Source organism: Aythya ferina, assembly GCF_964211825.1.
Source record: "Aythya ferina genome assembly, chromosome: 28".
In the NCBI taxonomy this organism is placed as follows: domain Eukaryota; kingdom Metazoa; phylum Chordata; class Aves; order Anseriformes; family Anatidae; genus Aythya; species Aythya ferina.
Window position 1 is genome coordinate 840732 of NC_140325.1, and position 21867 is coordinate 862598.

A 21867-nucleotide genomic window follows, 5' to 3' on the forward strand; every position below is an offset into this window, starting at 1 on the left:
GCTAGCAGTAGACCACCGTTAGAGGAGTTGCTTGTATGGACAGGGGGGAAACGCTCTGCCCTGCCTGCTTGCCCTGCCTGCGCGAACTGCTGCGCCACTCCCTGCTGATGCACCACGTCCTGTTTGCCCATCCTGGTTGCCGCGCTCCTGGTCACTCGCACTCCCTAGGGGCAGCTTTTGAACAGCCAGGGAAGGGGCGCTGCTGGCTTTAGCTATGCCTCGTCAGCCTCCCTTGTGAGGGCTGCCAGGTCCTGGCGGTTCCCTCACGTGGGCTCGATGCCAGAAAAGACAGCCCTGCCTGTCCAATCCCCTGCTGCACTGCAGAATGCGTCTGCCCCGAAGCTGATTGCCTCAGCAAGATCGTTCAATTCGTTGTACCACTGCCACCACATATTGTGAATCTGACACAATATTCACTTGCACCTGATGCCATTGTTTAAATGCCGTTATTATTGCATGTAATTCCACTATTTGGGGGGAGCCTTGAATGCTCCACTATTATATGGTGCCATTGGCCTCCTTGTTCCCGTGTAAATACAGCTTTTCCTGTTTGCCCTGACCCATCAATGAATACAGTTTATCCTTGGACAGGGTGCCATCTATATAAGGGTTTAACCCCAAGTTGCACATTATTATAAAAGGTGAACATTTTATGAGATGGGAGGTGTATATCTAGTTGACCATCAAAGCCCAAAAGGGCTGCTTGTAGCTCAATGCTATTCTGGAGGCACCAGCCAAGGTAGTCCTTAACTATTGGAATAACAGTGCTTTTTGGTTCCTCTCCGGCTATCTCTACGATAAGTTCTCTGCCCTTCTTAATTAAGGCTGCAAACATTTCAGTGCAGGTCGTGAATGTCTTAGTAGGTTGATGTGGTAAGAACACCCGTTCTAGTAACAATACTGGATTTGCTGCGGCAGAATCCCATCGTGCGATGATCGCTAAGGGTTGCGGGTCCTGGTTGCATACACAAAGTTGAATGTGTAAGTCTTCTGCACGTTGTTGTCATTGTCGGGCTGAAATTTTTTCCTCAACTTTGCTTAAAGCCATTCTGGCCACATTAGTCATCTTTTGGGGTGCATTAATGTCTGTGTCCCCCTTCAAAAGTTCAAACAATGGTGCTAAGGTTTGATTATCAATGCTGCAGGTATTGGGGCAGCATATGGCCGAACGTGGTATGCCGAACCTTTGTGAGTCTTAATGGTAAGCATATATTTACTCTGGTAAGTATTGGCAACTCCACCTACCCCCATAAGGTGTTTTGCAGTTGAATGCAACGGCCATCCGCTGGGCCAGTCCTTTAGGGCTATTACTGTTACATCCGCCCCTGTGTCCATTAACACCATGACTGGGGCATTCGGATGGTTGGCGGTTGGGTGATGTAGTGTCAGGGTCAATATAGGTCTTTTGGTGGCAATGGTCGTTCCCAGAAGACTGACGGGCGTCCTGTTGACACAAAGCCCCCGTCATGTTGCTTGCACTGTTCTGCTTGGGGAACTGTTGCTTTAAATAATATCAACCTGGCAATTCTGGTACGCTTTGGCATGAGTACCAGTAGTGAGGGAGTCCATGCCATGGCTTGTATAATCCCTTCATAATCAGCATCAATAACTCCAGGCAGTACAAAAAGTCCTGTTAAGGTGGTACTTGACCATCCCAACAGGAGCGCGCTATATCCTTTACCTATTGGTTCCTTAACGTTCAGCATTATTTTGCAAACCCAAGTATTCCAAAGGGTGCAGTCCTCTACTGTGGAGACATCCAAGCAGGCGCTTTCTCAGGTTTTGGCAGTGAGGGAGTCCATGATGATGTATTTCAGGGGGCCATTGGAGCAGTGCTTTGCTGTGGTTGTGGTCCGGCTGTCATCATTACATGAGGCAGGTCCTGTGAGGACAGCCCAACCACAGTCGAGGACCGGGGCACTTGTGTAGTTGCGCGGCCTCACCCCACACTCCACCTCCCATTTCCCTGCCGTGGATGCAGGGGTCAACCTTCTGTGTTATATTTTGAACAGCACTGGCTAGCCCAGTGCCACTCTTTTCCACACCGGGGACAAGCAGAGGGGGAAGCAGAGTTACCACAGCCTCCCCCCATGCCCCGCTGGGGACATTCGACAGCAATATGTCCTGTAGCTTGGCAGCGAAAACAACATTTTCTTCCGATTTGGAGCGCTGCCGCAAAGGCTCCAGCTAAGGCGGCAGTGTGGTACTCCACTGATACAACTCGGTTACATGCTTCTATCATCTGCACTAACGTAGTATTAACTGGTAATGCTTGGAGTATCTTTTCACAATCCGTGTTCCCGTTTTCTACAGCTAATTTTAGCATCAATGCCTCTTTTGCCTCACAATTGTCGATCTGTTTATCTACAGCATCCCACAATCTATCAATAAATTGCATGTACGGTTCGCTTATTTGTTGTCTAATACTCATAAATGAGGGTTCAGGTTTTCCTACTTCAGGTAATTTCAACATTGCCTGGAGAGCCAGAGACGCAGACTGCCACAGGATGGCATCATTGAGCCTAGCGTGCAATCTCAGGTCCAGCAACGGCTCAGTCCCCATGAGTTGTGGGATCCTGGCTCCCATAAGAGTGTCGCCAGACAGTCTCTCCAGATTTTGTAAGGCAGCCGTTTCTCAGTCCTCTCTCCATTTTTGTTCCCATAGCAACTTCTGCGTTGGGGTTAGAATCATTGCAGCAATCTGGCGACAGTCGTAAGGCACCAACAATTGACCAGTCATGACATTCTCTAACAACAACTGAGTAAATGGTGCGTGCAACCCGTACGTAGTCACAATCTTTCTTAATTCTTTAATTAGATTCCATTGAAAGGCGCTATACTCATTGGCACGCACTTGTAGCAGGCAAACCGTACTTATTGGGTCCCCATCTCTTAATGCTTCCCGGTGCACCTGCTCCCGTCGTTCCTGTGGATCAAAAAGTCGAGCTCCCAAGGAGGTGTTGTTAAGGGGAGCAACGTGGGAGCCGAGGGGGTTCACAGAATAGGGCTTAGCAGTGTGGTTCCGCAACTCTCCTTTTGATCATCCCCAAAAACTATTAAATTGTCCTGCTCTGGTAGCTTATCAGACTCTGATCATGGAGCTACTGTCAGGATCGTCTGGGCAGCGGCGTTCTATACCTTCTTTTCCACCTGCCATGCCCTTAAAGTCTCCATTACCAGGCACCACGTGGTCATACCTTCAGCGGCAGTTGTATCCCCACTTGATGCTGCCTCCCACACTTTCTCCCCCACTTGTTCCCAAGTCTTTACATCAAATACAGCTGAGGCCATCGAGGGAACCCCTTGATTTTGCAAAAACTTCAATAGTAGCTTTATCTTACATGGGTCATATTTTACACCCCTTTTTATTAATAGTTGTGTTAATAATTTTACTATAGCCTCTTCTGCTGCTGAAAGATTTGCTCCCACTGTTAATGCCCAGCCGCTCACCTGTCCTTCAGGCGATGTCCCGGGGTTGAAGCTGCAGTCTGGCTGTGAGCTTGATTCGTTCGGCTGGGTTCCCTTCAGACACTCATGCAGCATTGCTCTTCCCCTTATCACATTGGGGTTACTGTTTGAAGGGAATGATGACATGGGCTCCAAGATAGTTGAGAACTGGAGACCCTTTATTTTTCCAATGCAAGACATTATATAGCTTCTGAGCCAGCTACACCTGCTGCATGTGGCTAGCAGGCATAGTTACAGACTTCTGATTGGTGCATTCCTTTTGATCAGGCGTAGCTCTCTATAGGCCCGTCCGAGCCTAGAAACTTCCTATTGGTTCCCACTTCCTCTTACTCTAGCCTGGTTACCATTAGTGCACTGCCATATCAATCTGCTCTAGTTTATCACCGAATGGGTCACCCATATTCCAGCCTTGACTAATGTCTCTCCATTACACTGGAACAGGCTGCCCAGGGAAGTGGTGGAGTCACCATCCCTGGAAGTCTTCAAAAGACGTTTAGATGTAGAGCTTAGGCATATGGTTTAGTGGAGGGCTGTTAGCGTTAGGTTGGAGGTTGGACTCGATGACCTTGAGGTCTCTTCCAACCTAGGAAATTCTGTGATTCTGTGATTCTGTGATCTGCCCTCAGTAATCCATGAAACACAAAGCCGGGGGCTCTGGGTGACCTCTGTCCTTCAATAAACCTTTCTCCACCTCAGTCTCAATGCCCCCAGCTGCATTTTGTGATATTCATTCTTTCTCATGCTCTTTACTAGTAGGAGGAAAAGCACCTATATGTCTGAAAGCACTTCTCAAGCAGTCTCTGCATACTTGTCTGCTGCTTGGAGCCTCCATGCCACAGGGCCAAAGGAGGCCAGGTCTCTAAACCTCTCCATCTCATGTGCTTCAAGCCCTGAAGCCCACTTTGGCAGACCTCCCCTCCACACTCTCCAGTTTTTCTGCACTTCTCTAAAACCTGGAACTGAGTCCTGGGCCACACTGCTCCAGAGATAGCCACAGTAGCACTGAGTCGAGGGGGACCCTGCTGCCCCTAATGCAGCCCCATAAGGAACTGGCCTTGCTCCCTGTCAGCATGTCCCACTGACTGCAATGCTAGCAGTACATCAGGACTCCCTCCAAGCTCCCAAGAGCCAGCAGGCTGGGGTGGGCAAGTGATGGGGAGGGGACATCACCAGGGCAGCTGACCTAAACCGACCAAAGGGATATTCCATGCCATATGATATCACACTCAGCAATAAAAGGTGGGAAGGGGGAAGGAGATGGGGAGTTCTTGTGGTGGAAGCGTCTGTCCTCCCAAACAACCGCTACACGTATTGAGGCCCTGCTTCCCAAGACGTGGCCAAACATCACTCATTAACGGGAAGTAGAGAGAAACCGCTTTTCTTTCTCTCTATGCTTCTGCGTGGCCCTTGCTTTTTTTTTTTTCCTTTCCTTTTCCTCTCCCTTTTCCCTTTAATTAAGTCATTCTTATGTCAAACCTTGAGCTGTTTTTGTCGTATTTTCTCCCCTTTCCTCTTTGAGGAGGTGGAGTGAGAGAGCGGCCATGGTGGAACTCGGCTGCCCACCTGAGTAAAATCACCACAGTGACCAACAGAGAGGAAAGACTTTAAAATATAAAAGGCATTCAGGTAATATTGTTGCTGCTGCATCACTGACTATGAAAACATTTGTGTTAGGCCATTTCCCTATTTATAACCACTAACCTTAAGCTCTAATCTGATGCTAAATGCAACCCCTCAGCCTAACAGGAACCCACTGTTCTAATCCCTAGCACCTCAAAGCTTACCTTGAAGCCCAAACCCAAACCTGCAGTCTCTTACCCTTACTCTTACCCACTTGTTCTCATTAATCCCTAGCCCTTACCCCTCACATGAAAATGCTGGCCTTAAACCTAGCCCTCACCCCAGCCCTAAATTAAACCCTAACCCACAAAGCTAGCCCATCCTCAAAACACTGACCAGACATCACAGGCAGAACAGTAAACCCTCCCCGCAAGCCTGTTCCTAACCCTGAAAGGTGAGCTCCAATCCCTAAACCCTAACCTGAAAACACCCGAAACCCTTGTTACGTGCTCTAACCTCATCTCACCCTGCTCAGAGTGGTGATATGTATATATGGATTGAGACCCATGCAGCACCAAAATTGCAGAGGTGGAGGAGGGTGGTGATCCTAACCAAGGCCGCACGCCACGGGCTGGTACCCATTGTGGTCCTTGTCCTGTGGAGATACAAGCATACCCTCACCACCATGTTATCAGCTCGTACAGTCCTTCCCACCCCCCGGTATCCAAGTTTCGCATCATCACCATCACTTTTCCTGTTTTAACTGATGTTAGTCCCGATTCCATTGTCTTAAAATGATTAATAATGGGTGGTATCTCTTCATGTTGAAAAGGTAGTGTTAAATGATTCATAACATAGATTACTTTAGCTAACCTATTCTGTGGTGTCTCTTGAGTCTCCCCGTTTCTGTTTTGCTAGCAGGTTCTTTATTGTGCAGTGGACTTGTTCTACTATGGCTTGTCCTGGGAGTGACTGTGGGATGCCTGTCTTGTGCATGATACCCCAAGTGTGAACAAACACCATTGTAGAGTGGCTGACATATGCAGGGCCACTGAGTCGAGGGGGACCCTGCTGCCCCTAATGCAGCCCCATAAGGAACTGGCCTTGCTCCCTGTCAGCATGTCCCACTGGCTCCTATGGTGTCCTCGTAGCACACAGGCCCTTCTCCCCGGGGTCCCCCCTCAGCTGCTCAGGTCCAGCCCTGCCCTGATGGTATTCTGCCCCACATGCAGCACTGGCCACTGCTCCTTGCCAACTTCAGGAGGTTTCTTTTGGCTGAAGGCTGGAGATTCCCAAGGTCCCCCTGCACTGAAGCTCCATTTTGTCACCTGTTCATGGTTGGGTGCAGATGACTCACCGTGATGGTGGTGACTCTCATAAGGTAACATTGTGAGGAGTGTCAGTACACTACAGGCACTAAAGGAGGTTATTTGTTTAGTGGAATTTCCAACCCAGGTAGGAATTACTGTAAGAACCATCTCTGAAACACTCAGTGATACTACAAAGCAAGCAAAAACCGGGATCACAGTGAATGAATGTTTGGCTCTTTGTATATTAGGGTATTTTCCAGGAAAACATACACCTACACAGACACACCTACAATATGGATCCCCCCCCCAGCAGCTGGACTTAGACCCTCTGTCTAGCCAGGAGCTTGCCCCACGATCCCCTCCCATTGCCTAAACACACAAACCGTAACGAGTTTCTCCTGTACAGAACAACCAAGCCTTTGAGGCTGGGAAGCAGTCCCAGTCTGTCTCCTTCTCCTGTTGATTTTGGTCAGGAGTTACTTTCGCGTTTGTGCCAGCCTCCAGCCACTTTGCTTTCTTCCTGTGTGTCAGGGTGGACCATTCAGCAGCTTGAAGGGGTGATGACAGAACAAGGAGCAATGGTTTGAATTTTAAAGGATGACGTATGAGGAAGAAATTCTTTTCTTATCACGGTGGTGAGTCCTAGGAAGAGGTTGCCCAGAGAAACTGTGGATGCACCTTCCCAGAAAGTGTTCAAAGCCAGGTTGGATGGGGCTTTGAGCAAGCTGATGTAGTGGAAGGTGTCCCTGGCTGTGGCAGGGGGGGTGGAATTAGAAGGTCCCTTCCAACCCAGTCCATTCTATCAGTTGATGCTTGCCACCTCCTCAGTAGAGGGACTGCTGTTCCAATTAAAGAAAGGAGAAACCAAGCCTCCCAGTGCTGCGGAGAAGCTCAGCCCAAGCAGGCCAGAGAGAGGCCCGAGGCCTCGCAAGCTCAGCACATTGCTGGTGCCCTTCTCCAAGCCCTGGCTGGGCTGTGGCGGGAGGGGGCTGAGAGTAGCCACGCCCCCTTCCCCGATAGGGCGGGAAGTGGGCGGGGCTCGCGCCTGTTCCCTCAGCTGTGAGGAGAAGCCTTGGGGTCCCCTCAGTGCCGGGAGGGCATGGAGAGCAGAGAAGGCGCAGCAAGTACATACTGCCTGCTGCCCAGAGGGGCGTCAGGCGGCCCCCCAGAGAATGAGGTGGCCCCAGCATGGCCTCAAAGGTGCACATGGCATCGTGCCGTGCCCGGCAGCACCCCGTCAGGCCCCGTAACCTCTCTTGTTGCCCTCCCACAGCCGAGGCCGAGGGTGGCTGGTTGGAGGAGTCCCTGCTGGACTGCGCCTTTGCTGCCTGTGACGCAGAGCAGACAGGTAGCAGCGCCGGGACCCTGATTCCACCCCGTGGCCTCCTTCTCACTCTGTGGTGCCTGTTTCCACCTTCTGAATGGCGCGCGGAACCTGGGGGATGTCACGGGAACATACGCGGGGGGCTGGAGCCCAATGGGTGGATGCACAGGCAGCCCGGTGGATGCGCGCGCTGCCCAACAGATGCGGGGCATGTGGTGAGCTTTGCCTCTGATGGCAGGCGCGGTGCCAGCCTGGCGCATCGTGGAGTACCTGCAGGCCGTGACGGGGCGTAGCGGCGAGGAGCAGCAGCTGCAGGAGCTCAGGCAGATGCTGGAGCTGACGGCAGCAGGGGTAGCCCTGGATCTGCCCACCTTCCGCACTGTCATGCGTGAGTGGATCGCCCACTGTCAGCAGGACAGGTGAGCGCTTGGGGAAAAAGAGGCGAGCGGGGGCAGTGCTTCAAATGGCGACATTACAGCTCCACGCCCAGACACTGGGTGTGCCTGGAGCATACAGTGGAATTATGGCTCTGTGCCTTGACACATTAGCATTTCAAGCTAAATGTGGGCATTTCAGCTCTGCGCCTGCAACACCTGTCGCAACGTGGGAATTCGGGCTCTGCAGCCCAACACTGGGCGTTTCTGGAGCTAGATAATGGGATTGCATTTCTGTGCCCCAACAGTGGCATTTCAGGAGCCAAATACTGGAATTATGACTCCATGCCCTGACACCAATTGGTTCAAGAGCACCGGTGGGAATTGTGGCAGAGCATCGCCGTGCCACGTGCCCATCTCACTGATTCCCACCAACGCTTCAACGGTTTTCTTTCTCCAGGGCCTCGCAGCCTGCTGAGGAGCTGGATGTAACAGCTGGTAGGTGTCCGCACCGGAAAAAAGATCAGTGCCCATTCCAACCATGCTGCGCCTGCTGGCAGTACTGCTAATTCAAAGCCCCAGCTGAGCAACACCTCCTTCTTTCCTGTGCACGGGGTGTGGGCTTTGGTGGAAAACGCAGTCGCACACAAACAACTGAGCCACCCCATGTACAGCCAGAATGCCACAGTGTGGGGTGGAGAGTAGCGAAACTATGAGACATGAGGCAGCAATTGGAGGTGTGGTGCAGCAATTCAGAGCGGTGGGGCAGATTCACAGACGCTCACAGCATCAGTGGCACTGTGGTTTTGTTGCTGGGGCTCCATGGATGCAGATTCCCATCTCTCTCTACTCTCCCAGGACCTCGCGTGCTCACAGCCACATTGGATCTTGAGGGCTATGGCGGCGAAAGAGAGAGCGTGACCTTGTAGGTACTGGCATCATCGGGCTCTCAAAACACACCTCAGTGGTGCTAATGAGCCTCATCTCACTGCAGGGACACCAGGAGTGTCCAGGAGGAGCTGGAGTGCTCCAACCAGCACTTGGCCAGCCAGAACGCCACATTGCGCTGTGCCCTGGAGTCAGCTGAGGAGCTGAATGCCCAGCTGGCTGAGGAGGTGGCAAAGCTGACGGAGCAGCTCCACCGTTCAGGGGGCGCTCATAGGTGCTGGGAACAGGGGACAGGGACATGTGGGAAGCTGCAGATGCGTCTCTGCAGCAGTGCTGCCGGGTGACTACCAGCGGCCATCTGTCTCTTGCAGGGCCCATCAGGCATTGGAGCACGGCTGGGCATCCAGCCAAAAGCTGGAGGACTTGGAGGATGAGGTGAGACAGCTCCAGGAGGAGAAGAGAGGCCTGATAGAACAAAATCAGCGTCTGGTGAGTGCCCCCCAACTCTGTTGCTGTTGCTCATTTTCCCTTTTTTTCCTCTTAAAACAATGCCAAGGTGATGCGGTGACTCCTGGCTGCTGGTCGCTGGCCTTTGCCCTGCCTTCGGCAGTGAGGCTGTGTTGGCCTCAGCAGGGCCAGACCTGGTGGTGTGCAGCCTCCAGTTGCATGCCCCCCAACTAGTGGGCTGAACCCCGCAAATTATGGGGCTGCCCCCAGCAACTTAATGGCACAGTTTTTCCCTTCCAGGAAAGGGAGCAGCATGGCCTTCTGGAGGAAGTCACCGGCCTTCAGCAGACGGTGAGGATGGGAACAAAGAACCAGGGGTGCCCCGCAGCACTGTGCCCTCACCCCAATGCACCACCAGCAGCCTTCAGTCCAATCTCACTGGGTATCAACCCACTTTCCTCTGGAGCAGAACTCAGTGCTGCTCGCTGAGGCCAAGGGAAGAAAAGAGAATCTGCAGGCACCAGAGGCACAGAAGGATGCCATCCTGCAGGTAAGAGGCAGCCGAGCCTTGTCACATGCTAACAAACCAGCTCCCTCAGCTGGGGGGGGACAACGCATGAGGCTGGCGGCCCCTCCCCCATTATGCCCATCTGTGGAGGCCAATGTGGCCACAGCCTCCAGCCCTGCTGCGTTGCTGTGGTGTCCTGCTACAATCGGCCTTCGCCAAGGTGAGCAACATGATCCCTCTCCTCAAGTGAAAAGGCTCCCCAGGGCTCCAAAGGGATGGGAGTCACCACCGGCACCCCAAATTTGTTGCTGTTCCCCCCAGTTCTGCAGATGATGTGTGGCATGCAGGACCTGATGGAGGCTTTGCAGCACTACGAGGGCGCTGTGTGGGCATGGCCCCCACAAAGTCCCCAAATCCAGCAAAATGGAGAGGAGAAATGGGAGAAAGCTTAACAAAGTCTTTTTCTTCCCCCAAACTCAAGGAGCTACAAGTGGAGATCAGCAGCCTCCACAGACTGCTGAGGCAGACACTGGAGGCTTTGGCCACATAGGTGCTGTGGGTACTCGGGGGGACACAGGGCTCTCACTGGCTGAAAATGCCCCTATAAACTCCCAAATCTGCGTTTTCATCCTTTCTTCTAGCTCAGCCTCAATCGCCATACCTATTTGTGAGGCGGAGGTCAGGGCAGACGGCCGCCAGCTGCTTTTTGGGGCTGCATGCTAGAAATCGGGGCGGTCAGAATCTTAAGGAGTAGGAAGATGGGAGGGAAAAAAATGGGTAGAATTGTAATAAAATGTGGGCATGCAAAGACCGTGGACACAAGTGTGGCCCCTGCAAACCTGCACTGGCTTGGAGTGAGGGCACATGGTGCTTTGGGTCCCCCAGAATTCCCATCTACCCCTTGCCCATACTGCCCATTTCCCCCCACCCCCACTTTCCAGCCCTCCCCGCATCCCCCAGTGCCCATCACCGCCACCCCCTCGATGCCAATCACTGCCCCAGTTTCCAGCCCCCCAGCCTCTTCCTCCCACAGGCGAGCCCCAGAGCCCGAGGCACAGCTGCTTAGCACAGAGCCGTGGAGGGAGGTAGGAATCATCAGAATCACATCTTTTCCCCCAGAAAATGTCAAGCGGGGGGCAGAGGAGGAACGGCCATATCACCGCCCCCTCAATCACCATGTTCCCCACAGCCAGCCCAGTGTGTAAACCAGAACTGCCGGCGCACATGGTGGTAAGTGGGGGTCCCACAGCACCCCACACTGCAGGTCAGGAAAAGCCCGGGAGGTTTGGAGGGGCACTGCACCCCCCAGATCTCCCCCCAGACCACTGAGTGCCCCTGCAGGCTCCTCCCACACCTGCTACTGGTGCTGCTGCTGGCACTGCTCTGCCTCCTGCCCCACATCACTCCACGGCTGGAGCTGAGCTACCTGAGATCCCCCCCACTGTGAGAAGACCCAGGTAAAGTGACCGGACCCTGCTGTGGGGCACATGGAAGCCCAAGCCCCATAGTGGGTACAGCAGCGCATGGGGAGGTGGAGTAGAGTGAGTGTGGAGCGGGGTTAGGCGGAAAAGTGGATGGAGGGGAGAATTACGGAGTGGAGTGTGGGGCTCTAGGGCAAAGCGTGGGTGGGCTGTGGGACGGAGCACAGTGCTTGGGGCACAATAAATGCCCCCCTGCCCTATAGTTTACCTGCAGGGGCCAGGCTGGGAGCCAAGGCACCAGGTCATTTCCCCAGCCCAGCCACCCCATCCCGCAGTGCCAGCCACCCAGGTAACACCCCTCTGCTTTTTCCAGGTCGCAGCTCCCCCTGCATAGCACTGGACCGCCCCCATGGAAGCTACTCACCCCTGTGCCATGGGGCATGGGGGTGCACGCGAATGCCCCCAATGAAGTCCCCCTCCCCCACAGTATCCCTCTTCTTGGGGAGGCTCTGTATGTGCTGCCCCACAAAAAGGAGGAATAAAGCTGTGCCTAGCACTGCCCTGCGTCACACAGAGTGAATGGGGGGCCTTTATGGGGGGGGGTCATTTGGGCGGGAGTTTGAGTGGGGTAGGGGTGCACGAAGGGCATGCAGCATTGGGGTTGCAGCAGGGCCCACTGTGTCCCAGTATGTCTCAGTGTACTCCAGGGCCACCTATGGGTGTTCTCAGCCCCATCCCAGTTCCCTATTGTCATGATCTCAGTGCTCCCACTGTCCTCACCAGTTTCATCCCAGTGCACACATTATCCCCATTCCCAGTGCTTCCAGGACTACCTTGTCCCCATCGTGCAATCCCCATTGTGTCCCTTCTAGTGCCTATGTCCTGATGCCAGTGCTCCCAGAACCCCATTATCCCCATTCCCAGTGCGGCCAGTGTCGCATCTGGGCGCAGGCCCACCTGTTACTGTAAAAGTCAGTCAAAGAAACTCTCTGAGATGCAAATCGGAGTGTCAGAAAGCAGGCGTTCTTTCATTGCAGCGCCGAACGTGCAGGGGATGGCTCCACTTAGTGTGTGTGCTGAACTGTTCAGGCTGCAGTGGCTGTATATAACGTAAACCTACATATCCATTATATTAAAAAAAAAAAAAGAGGCACCCACAACTTATCCACACTATTTCCCAGAACTCCAGGATTCCTGAAAGTAAGTATTCTCATTTGCTTCTACCGGTGGTCTTTCAGGTTCTTCCAATGTTCCTTGATAGGAACATTGAGCAGGTGGGGATTCGATTGTTCTTGTGCACATCCAGACTTATAAGCTGCACATTTGCTACCCTGACCAACAACCTGTCATGTTTTTGAATATCTCCAAAGAAGGAGACTCCACAACCTCTCTGGATAACCTGTTACAGTGCTCTGTCATCCTTACAGTAAAGAAATGTGGCACCCCCAAAAAGAGTGCAGCCCCTTCCTCTTGACACCCTCTCTTCAGATATTTGTACACATTGATAAGATTCCCTCTCAGTCTTCTCCAAGCTAAACAGACCCAGCTCTCTCAGCCTTTCTTTGTATGAGAGATGCTCCAAGCCCTTAATCATCTTTGTATCCCTCCACTGGACTCACTCCAGGAGTTCCATGTTCCTCTTATACTGGGGAGCCCAGAACTGGACACAGGACTCCAGGTGATGCCTCCCCAGGGCTGAGCAGAGGGGAGGATCACATTCCTTGACCTTTTGGCAACACTCTTCTGAACGCACCCCAGGATACCATTGTCCCTCTTGGCCACAAGGGCACATTGTTGACTGATGGTCAGCCTGCTGTCCTCCAGGACCCCCAGGTCCTTCTTTGCAGGGCTGTTCTTCAGCAGGTCAGCCCCCAGCCTGTACTGGTGCTTGGGGTTATTCCCCCCTAGGTGCAGGACCTTGCCTTTGTTGAACTTCATGAGGTTCACCCACCTCATTAAGCAGTGGGCTCTCATTTCCCTTAGTGCGGGGGCTTTCTACAGCATGTGTCCTTTTACATCCCACTAAAGGTCATTTCTGTGACTGTGCTGGTCTGACTGGGATGGAGTCACCTCTCCCTGCAGCAGCCCACAGAGTGCTGTGCTCTGCACGTGTAGCTAGAACAGCACTGGTATCACACCAGTGTTGTGTCTATTGCCGTGCAATGCTAGCAGTACATCAGGACTCCCTCCAAGCTCCCAAGAGCCAGCAGGCTGGGGTGGGCAAGTGATGGGGAGGGGACATCACCAGGGCAGCTGACCTAAACCGACCAAAGGGATATTCCATGCCATATGATATCACACTCAGCAATAAAAGGTGGGAAGGGGGAAGGAGATGGGGAGTTCTTGTGGTGGAAGCGTCTGTCCTCCCAAACAACCGCTACACGTATTGAGGCCCTGCTTCCCAAGACGTGGCCAAACATCACTCATTAACGGGAAGTAGAGAGAAACCGCTTTTCTTTCTCTCTATGCTTCTGCGTGGCCCTTGCTTTTTTTTTTTTCCTTTCCTTTTCCTCTCCCTTTTCCCTTTAATTAAGTCATTCTTATGTCAAACCTTGAGCTGTTTTTGTCGTATTTTCTCCCCTTTCCTCTTTGAGGAGGTGGAGTGAGAGAGCGGCCATGGTGGAACTCGGCTGCCCACCTGAGTAAAATCACCACAGTGACCAACAGAGAGGAAAGACTTTAAAATATAAAAGGCGTTCAGGTAATATTGTTGCTGCTGCATCACTGACTATGAAAACATTTGTGTTAGGCCATTTCCCTATTTATAACCACTAACCTTAAGCTCTAATCTGATGCTAAATGCAACCCCTCAGCCTAACAGGAACCCACTGTTCTAATCCCTAGCACCTCAAAGCTTACCTTGAAGCCCAAACCCAAACCTGCAGTCTCTTACCCTTACTCTTACCCACTTGTTCTCATTAATCCCTAGCCCTTACCCCTCACATGAAAATGCTGGCCTTAAACCTAGCCCTCACCCCAGCCCTAAATTAAACCCTAACCCACAAAGCTAGCCCATCCTCAAAACACTGACCAGACATCACAGGCAGAACAGTAAACCCTCCCCGCAAGCCTGTTCCTAACCCTGAAAGGTGAGCTCCAATCCCTAAACCCTAACCTGAAAACACCCGAAACCCTTGTTACGTGCTCTAACCTCATCTCACCCTGCTCAGAGTGGTGATATGTATATATGGATTGAGACCCATGCAGCACCAAAATTGCAGAGGTGGAGGAGGGTGGTGATCCTAACCAAGGCCGCACGCCACGGGCTGGTACCCATTGTGGTCCTTGTCCTGTGGAGATACAAGCATACCCTCACCACCATGTTATCAGCTCGTACAGTCCTTCCCACCCCCCGGTATCCAAGTTTCGCATCATCACCATCACTTTTCCTGTTTTAACTGATGTTAGTCCCGATTCCATTGTCTTAAAATGATTAATAATGGGTGGTATCTCTTCATGTTGAAAAGGTAGTGTTAAATGATTCATAACATAGATTACTTTAGCTAACCTATTCTGTGGTGTCTCTTGAGTCTCCCCGTTTCTGTTTTGCTAGCAGGTTCTTTATTGTGCAGTGGACTTGTTCTACTATGGCTTGTCCTGGGAGTGACTGTGGGATGCCTGTCTTGTGCATGATACCCCAAGTGTGAACAAACACCATTGTAGAGTGGCTGACATATGCAGGGCCACTGAGTCGAGGGGGACCCTGCTGCCCCTAATGCAGCCCCATAAGGAACTGGCCTTGCTCCCTGTCAGCATGTCCCACTGGCTCCTATGGTGTCCTCGTAGCACACAGGCCCTTCTCCCCGGGGTCCCCCCTCAGCTGCTCAGGTCCAGCCCTGCCCTGATGGTATTCTGCCCCACATGCAGCACTGGCCACTGCTCCTTGCCAACTTCAGGAGGTTTCTTTTGGCTGAAGGCTGGAGATTCCCAAGGTCCCCCTGCACTGAAGCTCCATTTTGTCACCTGTTCATGGTTGGGTGCAGATGACTCACCGTGATGGTGGTGACTCTCATAAGGTAACATTGTGAGGAGTGTCAGTACACTACAGGCACTAAAGGAGGTTATTTGTTTAGTGGAATTTCCAACCCAGGTAGGAATTACTGTAAGAACCATCTCTGAAACACTCAGTGATACTACAAAGCAAGCAAAAACCGGGATCACAGTGAATGAATGTTTGGCTCTTTGTATATTAGGGTATTTTCCAGGAAAACATACACCTACACAGACACACCTACAATATGGATCCCCCCCCAGCAGCTGGACTTAGACCCTCTGTCTAGCCAGGAGCTTGCCCCACGATCCCCTCCCATTGCCTAAACACACAAACCGTAACGAGTTTCTCCTGTACAGAACAACCAAGCCTTTGAGGCTGGGAAGCAGTCCCAGTCTGTCTCCTTCTCCTGTTGATTTTGGTCAGGAGTTACTTTCGCGTTTGTGCCAGCCTCCAGCCACTTTGCTTTCTTCCTGTGTGTCAGGGTGGACCATTCAGCAGCTTGAAGGGGTGATGACAGAACAAGGAGCAATGGTTTGAATTTTAAAGGATGACGTATGAGGAAGAAATTCTTTTCTTATCACGGTGGTGAGTCCTAGGAAGAGGTTGCCCAGAGAAACTGTGGATGCACCTTCCCAGAAAGTGTTCAAAGCCAGGTTGGATGGGGCTTTGAGCAAGCTGATGTAGTGGAAGGTGTCCCTGGCTGTGGCAGGGGGGGTGGAATTAGAAGGTCCCTTCCAACCCAGTCCATTCTATCAGTTGATGCTTGCCACCTCCTCAGTAGAGGGACTGCTGTTCCAATTAAAGAAAGGAGAAACCAAGCCTCCCAGTGCTGCGGAGAAGCTCAGCCCAAGCAGGCCAGAGAGAGGCCCGAGGCCTCGCAAGCTCAGCACATTGCTGGTGCCCTTCTCCAAGCCCTGGCTGGGCTGTGGCGGGAGGGGGCTGAGAGTAGCCACGCCCCCTTCCCCGATAGGGCGGGAAGTGGGCGGGGCTCGCGCCTGTTCCCTCAGCTGTGAGGAGAAGCCTTGGGGTCCCCTCAGTGCCGGGAGGGCATGGAGAGCAGAGAAGGCGCAGCAAGTACATACTGCCTGCTGCCCAGAGGGGCGTCAGGCGGCCCCCCAGAGAATGAGGTGGCCCCAGCATGGCCTCAAAGGTGCACATGGCATCGTGCCGTGCCCGGCAGCACCCCGTCAGGCCCCGTAACCTCTCTTGTTGCCCTCCCACAGCCGAGGCCGAGGGTGGCTGGTTGGAGGAGTCCCTGCTGGACTGCGCCTTTGCTGCCTGTGACGCAGAGCAGACAGGTAGCAGCGCCGGGACCCTGATTCCACCCCGTGGCCTCCTTCTCACTCTGTGGTGCCTGTTTCCACCTTCTGAATGGCGCGCGGAACCTGGGGGATGTCACGGGAACATACGCGGGGGGCTGGAGCCCAATGGGTGGATGCACAGGCAGCCCGGTGGATGCGCGCGCTGCCCAACAGATGCGGGGCATGTGGTGAGCTTTGCCTCTGATGGCAGGCGCGGTGCCAGCCTGGCGCATCGTGGAGTACCTGCAGGCCGTGACGGGGCGTAGCGGCGAGGAGCAGCAGCTGCAGGAGCTCAGGCAGATGCTGGAGCTGACGGCAGCAGGGGTAGCCCTGGATCTGCCCACCTTCCGCACTGTCATGCGTGAGTGGATCGCCCACTGTCAGCAGGACAGGTGAGCGCTTGGGGAAAAAGAGGCGAGCGGGGGCAGTGCTTCAAATGGCGACATTACAGCTCCACGCCCAGACACTGGGTGTGCCTGGAGCATACAGTGGAATTATGGCTCTGTGCCTTGACACATTAGCATTTCAAGCTAAATGTGGGCATTTCAGCTCTGCGCCTGCAACACCTGTCGCAACGTGGGAATTCGGGCTCTGCAGCCCAACACTGGGCGTTTCTGGAGCTAGATAATGGGATTGCATTTCTGTGCCCCAACAGTGGCATTTCAGGAGCCAAATACTGGAATTATGACTCCATGCCCTGACACCAATTGGTTCAAGAGCACCGGTGGGAATTGTGGCAGAGCATCGCCGTGCCACGTGCCCATCTCACTGATTCCCACCAACGCTTCAACGGTTTTCTTTCTCCAGGGCCTCGCAGCCTGCTGAGGAGCTGGATGTAACAGCTGGTAGGTGTCCGCACCGGAAAAAAGATCAGTGCCCATTCCAACCATGCTGCGCCTGCTGGCAGTACTGCTAATTCAAAGCCCCAGCTGAGCAACACCTCCTTCTTTCCTGTGCACGGGGTGTGGGCTTTGGTGGAAAACGCAGTCGCACACAAACAACTGAGCCACCCCATGTACAGCCAGAATGCCACAGTGTGGGGTGGAGAGTAGCGAAACTATGAGACATGAGGCAGCAATTGGAGGTGTGGTGCAGCAATTCAGAGCGGTGGGGCAGATTCACAGACGCTCACAGCATCAGTGGCACTGTGGTTTTGTTGCTGGGGCTCCATGGATGCAGATTCCCATCTCTCTCTACTCTCCCAGGACCTCGCGTGCTCACAGCCACATTGGATCTTGAGGGCTATGGCGGCGAAAGAGAGAGCGTGACCTTGTAGGTACTGGCATCATCGGGCTCTCAAAACACACCTCAGTGGTGCTAATGAGCCTCATCTCACTGCAGGGACACCAGGAGTGTCCAGGAGGAGCTGGAGCGCTCCAACCAGCACTTGGCCAGCCAGAACGCCACATTGCGCTGTGCCCTGCAGTCAGCTGAGGAGCTGAATGCCCAGCTGGCTGAGGAGGTGGCAAAGCTGACGGAGCAGCTCCACCGTTCAGGGGGCGCTCATAGGTGCTGGGAACAGGGGACAGGGACATGTGGGAAGCTGCAGATGCGTCTCTGCAGCAGTGCTGCCGGGTGACTACCAGCGGCCATCTGTCTCTTGCAGGGCCCATCAGGCATTGGAGCACGGCTGGGCATCCAGCCAAAAGCTGGAGGACTTGGAGGATGAGGTGAGACAGCTCCAGGAGGAGAAGAGAGGCCTGATAGAACAAAATCAGCGTCTGGTGAGTGCCCCCCAACTCTGTTGCTGTTGCTCATTTTCCCTTTTTTTCCTCTTAAAACAATGCCAAGGTGATGCGGTGACTCCTGGCTGCTGGTCGCTGGCCTTTGCCCTGCCTTCGGCAGTGAGGCTGTGTTGGCCTCAGCAGGGCCAGACCTGGTGGTGTGCAGCCTCCAGTTGCATGCCCCCCAACTAGTGGGCTGAACCCCGCAAATTATGGGGCTGCCCCCAGCAACTTAATGGCACAGTTTTTCCCTTCCAGGAAAGGGAGCAGCATGGCCTTCTGGAGGAAGTCACCGGCCTTCAGCAGACGGTGAGGATGGGAACAAAGAACCAGGGGTGCCCCGCAGCACTGTGCCCTCACCCCAATGCACCACCAGCAGCCTTCAGTCCAATCTCACTGGGTATCAACCCACTTTCCTCTGGAGCAGAACTCAGTGCTGCTCGCTGAGGCCAAGGGAAGAAAAGAGAATCTGCAGGCACCAGAGGCACAGAAGGATGCCATCCTGCAGGTAAGAGGCAGCCGAGCCTTGTCACATGCTAACAAACCAGCTCCCTCAGCTGGGGGGGGACAACGCATGAGGCTGGCGGCCCCTCCCCCATTATGCCCATCTGTGGAGGCCAATGTGGCCACAGCCTCCAGCCCTGCTGCGTTGCTGTGGTGTCCTGCTACAATCGGCCTTCGCCAAGGTGAGCAACATGATCCCTCTCCTCAAGTGAAAAGGCTCCCCAGGGCTCCAAAGGGATGGGAGTCACCACCGGCACCCCAAATTTGTTGCTGTTCCCCCCAGTTCTGCAGATGATGTGTGGCATGCAGGACCTGATGGAGGCTTTGCAGCACTACGAGGGCGCTGTGTGGGCATGGCCCCCACAAAGTCCCCAAATCCAGCAAAATGGAGAGGAGAAATGGGAGAAAGCTTAACAAAGTCTTTTTCTTCCCCCAAACTCAAGGAGCTACAAGTGGAGATCAGCAGCCTCCACAGACTGCTGAGGCAGACACTGGAGGCTTTGGCCACGTAGGTGCTGTGGGTACTCGGGGGGACACAGGGCTCTCACTGGCTGAAAATGCCCCTATAAACTCCCAAATCTGCGTTTTCATCCTTTCTTCTAGCTCAGCCTCAATCGCCATACCTATTTGTGAGGCGGAGGTCAGGGCAGACGGCCGCCAGCTGCTTTTTGGGGCTGCATGCTAGAAATCGGGGCGGTCAGAATCTTAAGGAGTAGGAAGATGGGAGGGAAAAAAATGGGTAGAATTGTAATAAAATGTGGGCATGCAAAGACCGTGGACACAAGTGTGGCCCCTGCAAACCTGCACTGGCTTGGAGTGAGGGCACATGGTGCTTTGGGTCCCCCAGAATTCCCATCTACCCCTTGCCCATACTGCCCATTTCCCCCCACCCCCACTTTCCAGCCCTCCCCGCATCCCCCAGTGCCCATCACCGCCACCCCCTCGATGCCAATCACTGCCCCAGTTTCCAGCCCCCCAGCCTCTTCCTCCCACAGGCGAGCCCCAGAGCCCGAGGCACAGCTGCTTAGCACAGAGCCGTGGAGGGAGGTAGGAATCATCAGAATCACATCTTTTCCCCCAGAAAATGTCAAGCGGGGGGCAGAGGAGGAACGGCCATATCACCGCCCCCTCAATCACCATGTTCCCCACAGCCAGCCCAGTGTGTAAACCAGAACTGCCGGCGCACATGGTGGTAAGTGGGGGTCCCACAGCACCCCACACTGCAGGTCAGGAAAAGCCCGGGAGGTTTGGAGGGGCACTGCACCCCCCAGATCTCCCCCCAGACCACTGAGTGCCCCTGCAGGCTCCTCCCACACCTGCTACTGGTGCTGCTGCTGGCACTGCTCTGCCTCCTGCCCCACATCACTCCACGGCTGGAGCTGAGCTACCTGAGATCCCCCCCACTGTGAGAAGACCCAGGTAAAGTGACCGGACCCTGCTGTGGGGCACATGGAAGCCCAAGCCCCATAGTGGGTACAGCAGCGCATGGGGAGGTGGAGTAGAGTGAGTGTGGAGCGGGGTTAGGCGGAAAAGTGGATGGAGGGGAGAATTACGGAGTGGAGTGTGGGGCTCTAGGGCAAAGCGTGGGTGGGCTGTGGGACGGAGCACAGTGCTTGGGGCACAATAAATGCCCCCCTGCCCTATAGTTTACCTGCAGGGGCCAGGCTGGGAGCCAAGGCACCAGGTCATTTCCCCAGCCCAGCCACCCCATCCCGCAGTGCCAGCCACCCAGGTAACACCCCTCTGCTTTTTCCAGGTTGCAGCTCCCCCTGCATAGCACTGGACCGCCCCCATGGAAGCTACTCACCCCTGTGCCATGGGGCATGGGGGTGCACGCGAATGCCCCCAATGAAGCCCCCCTCCCCCACAGTATCCCTCTTCTTGGGGAGGCTCTGTATGTGCTGCCCCACAAAAAGGAGGAATAAAGCTGTGCCTAGCACTGCCCTGCGTCACACAGAGTGAATGGGGGGCCTTTATGGGGGGGGGTCATTTGGGCGGGAGTTTGAGTGGGGTAGGGGTGCACGAAGTGTTTGGGGGGGGGGGGGGCATGCAGCATTGGGGTTGCAGCAGGGCCCACTGTGTCCCAGTATGTCTCAGTGTACTCCAGGGCCACCTATGGGTGTTCTCAGCCCCATCCCAGTTCCCTATTGTCATGATCTCAGTGCTCCCACTGTCCTCACCAGTTTCATCCCAGTGCACACATTATCCCCATTCCCAGTGCTTCCAGGACTACCTTGTCCCCATCGTGCAATCCCCATTGTGTCCCTTCTAGTGCCTATGTCCTGATGCCAGTGCTCCCAGAACCCCATTATCCCCATTCCCAGTGCAGCCAGTGTCGCATCTGGGCGCAGGCCCACCTGTTACTGTAAAAGTCAGTCAAAGAAACTCTCTGAGATGCAAATCGGAGTGTCAGAAAGCAGGCGTTCTTTCATTGCAGCGCCGAACGTGCAGGGGATGGCTCCACTTAGTGTGTGTGCTGAACTGTTCAGGCTGCAGTGGCTGTATATAACGTAAACCTACATATCCATTATATTAAAAAAAAAAAAAGAGGCACCCACAACTTATCCACACTATTTCCCAGAACTCCAGGATTCCTGAAAGTAAGTATTCTCATTTGCTTCTACCGGTGGTCTTTCAGGTTCTTCCAATGTTCCTTGATAGGAACATTGAGCAGGTGGGGATTCGATTGTTCTTGTGCACATCCAGACTTATAAGCTGCACATTTGCTACCCTGACCAACAACCTGTCATGTTTTTGAATATCTCCAAAGAAGGAGACTCCACAACCTCTCTGGATAACCTGTTACAGTGCTCTGTCATCCTTACAGTAAAGAAATGTGGCACCCCCAAAAAGAGTGCAGCCCCTTCCTCTTGACACCCTCTCTTCAGATATTTGTACACATTGATAAGATTCCCTCTCAGTCTTCTCCAAGCTAAACAGACCCAGCTCTCTCAGCCTTTCTTTGTATGAGAGATGCTCCAAGCCCTTAATCATCTTTGTATCCCTCCACTGGACTCACTCCAGGAGTTCCATGTTCCTCTTAT

At 53.7% G+C, this 21867-nt stretch overlaps 2 protein-coding genes and 1 long non-coding RNA gene across 14 annotated transcripts; 2 read left to right on the plus strand and 1 right to left on the minus strand.

Moving 5' to 3' along the window:
* Positions 1–435: 435 nt before the first annotated feature.
* Positions 436–4552, minus strand: LOC311424540. Its single transcript, XR_014686131.1, has 2 exons — positions 3451–4552; positions 436–2926 (listed from the first exon to the last, which is right to left on the minus strand). It is a non-coding gene; the product is annotated as an uncharacterized lncRNA (long non-coding RNA).
* Positions 4553–6092: 1540 nt separating this feature from the next.
* LOC311424519 (protein KASH5-like) lies at positions 6093–16222 on the plus strand. Of its 8 annotated transcripts, XR_014686113.1 has the most exons (13): positions 6093–7462; positions 7612–7686; positions 7901–8081; positions 8497–8534; positions 8895–8961; positions 9031–9198; positions 9296–9413; positions 9672–9722; positions 9841–9921; positions 10361–10429; positions 10999–11109; positions 11221–11336; positions 11674–11859. XR_014686113.1 is itself a non-coding variant. In XM_084499778.1 (12 exons), the coding sequence occupies exons 1-12, from the start codon at positions 7438–7440 to the stop codon at positions 15795–15797; spliced, it is 1053 nt and encodes a 350-aa protein (XP_084355904.1). In that variant the 5' UTR covers positions 6093–7437; the 3' UTR covers positions 15798–16222. The 8 variants fall into 8 exon arrangements, 7 of the variants coding, with proteins under 7 accessions (XP_084355904.1, XP_084355909.1, XP_084355905.1 ...); XM_084499778.1 differs by lacking the exons at positions 10361–10429; positions 11674–11859 and adding an exon at positions 15776–16222; XM_084499783.1 differs by lacking the exons at positions 9031–9198; positions 10361–10429 and having other exon boundaries at positions 6093–7515.
* LOC311424524 (protein KASH5-like) lies at positions 14991–20765 on the plus strand. Of its 5 annotated transcripts, XM_084499801.1 has the most exons (13): positions 16275–16368; positions 16518–16592; positions 16807–16987; positions 17403–17440; positions 17801–17867; positions 17937–18104; positions 18202–18319; positions 18578–18628; positions 18747–18827; positions 19267–19331; positions 19905–20015; positions 20127–20242; positions 20580–20765. In XM_084499801.1, exons 1-12 carry the CDS (start codon positions 16344–16346, stop codon positions 20230–20232), a joined length of 1086 nt encoding a protein of 361 aa, XP_084355927.1. In that variant the 5' UTR covers positions 16275–16343; the 3' UTR covers positions 20233–20242; positions 20580–20765. The 5 variants fall into 5 exon arrangements, 4 of the variants coding, with proteins under 4 accessions (XP_084355929.1, XP_084355927.1, XP_084355928.1 ...); XM_084499803.1 differs by lacking the exons at positions 16275–16368; positions 17937–18104; positions 20127–20242; positions 20580–20765 and adding an exon at positions 14991–15879 and having other exon boundaries at positions 18747–20009; XR_014686122.1 differs by lacking the exons at positions 17937–18104; positions 20127–20242; positions 20580–20765 and having other exon boundaries at positions 16303–16592; positions 18747–19331; positions 19905–19988.
* Positions 20766–21867: the final 1102 nt, after the last annotated feature.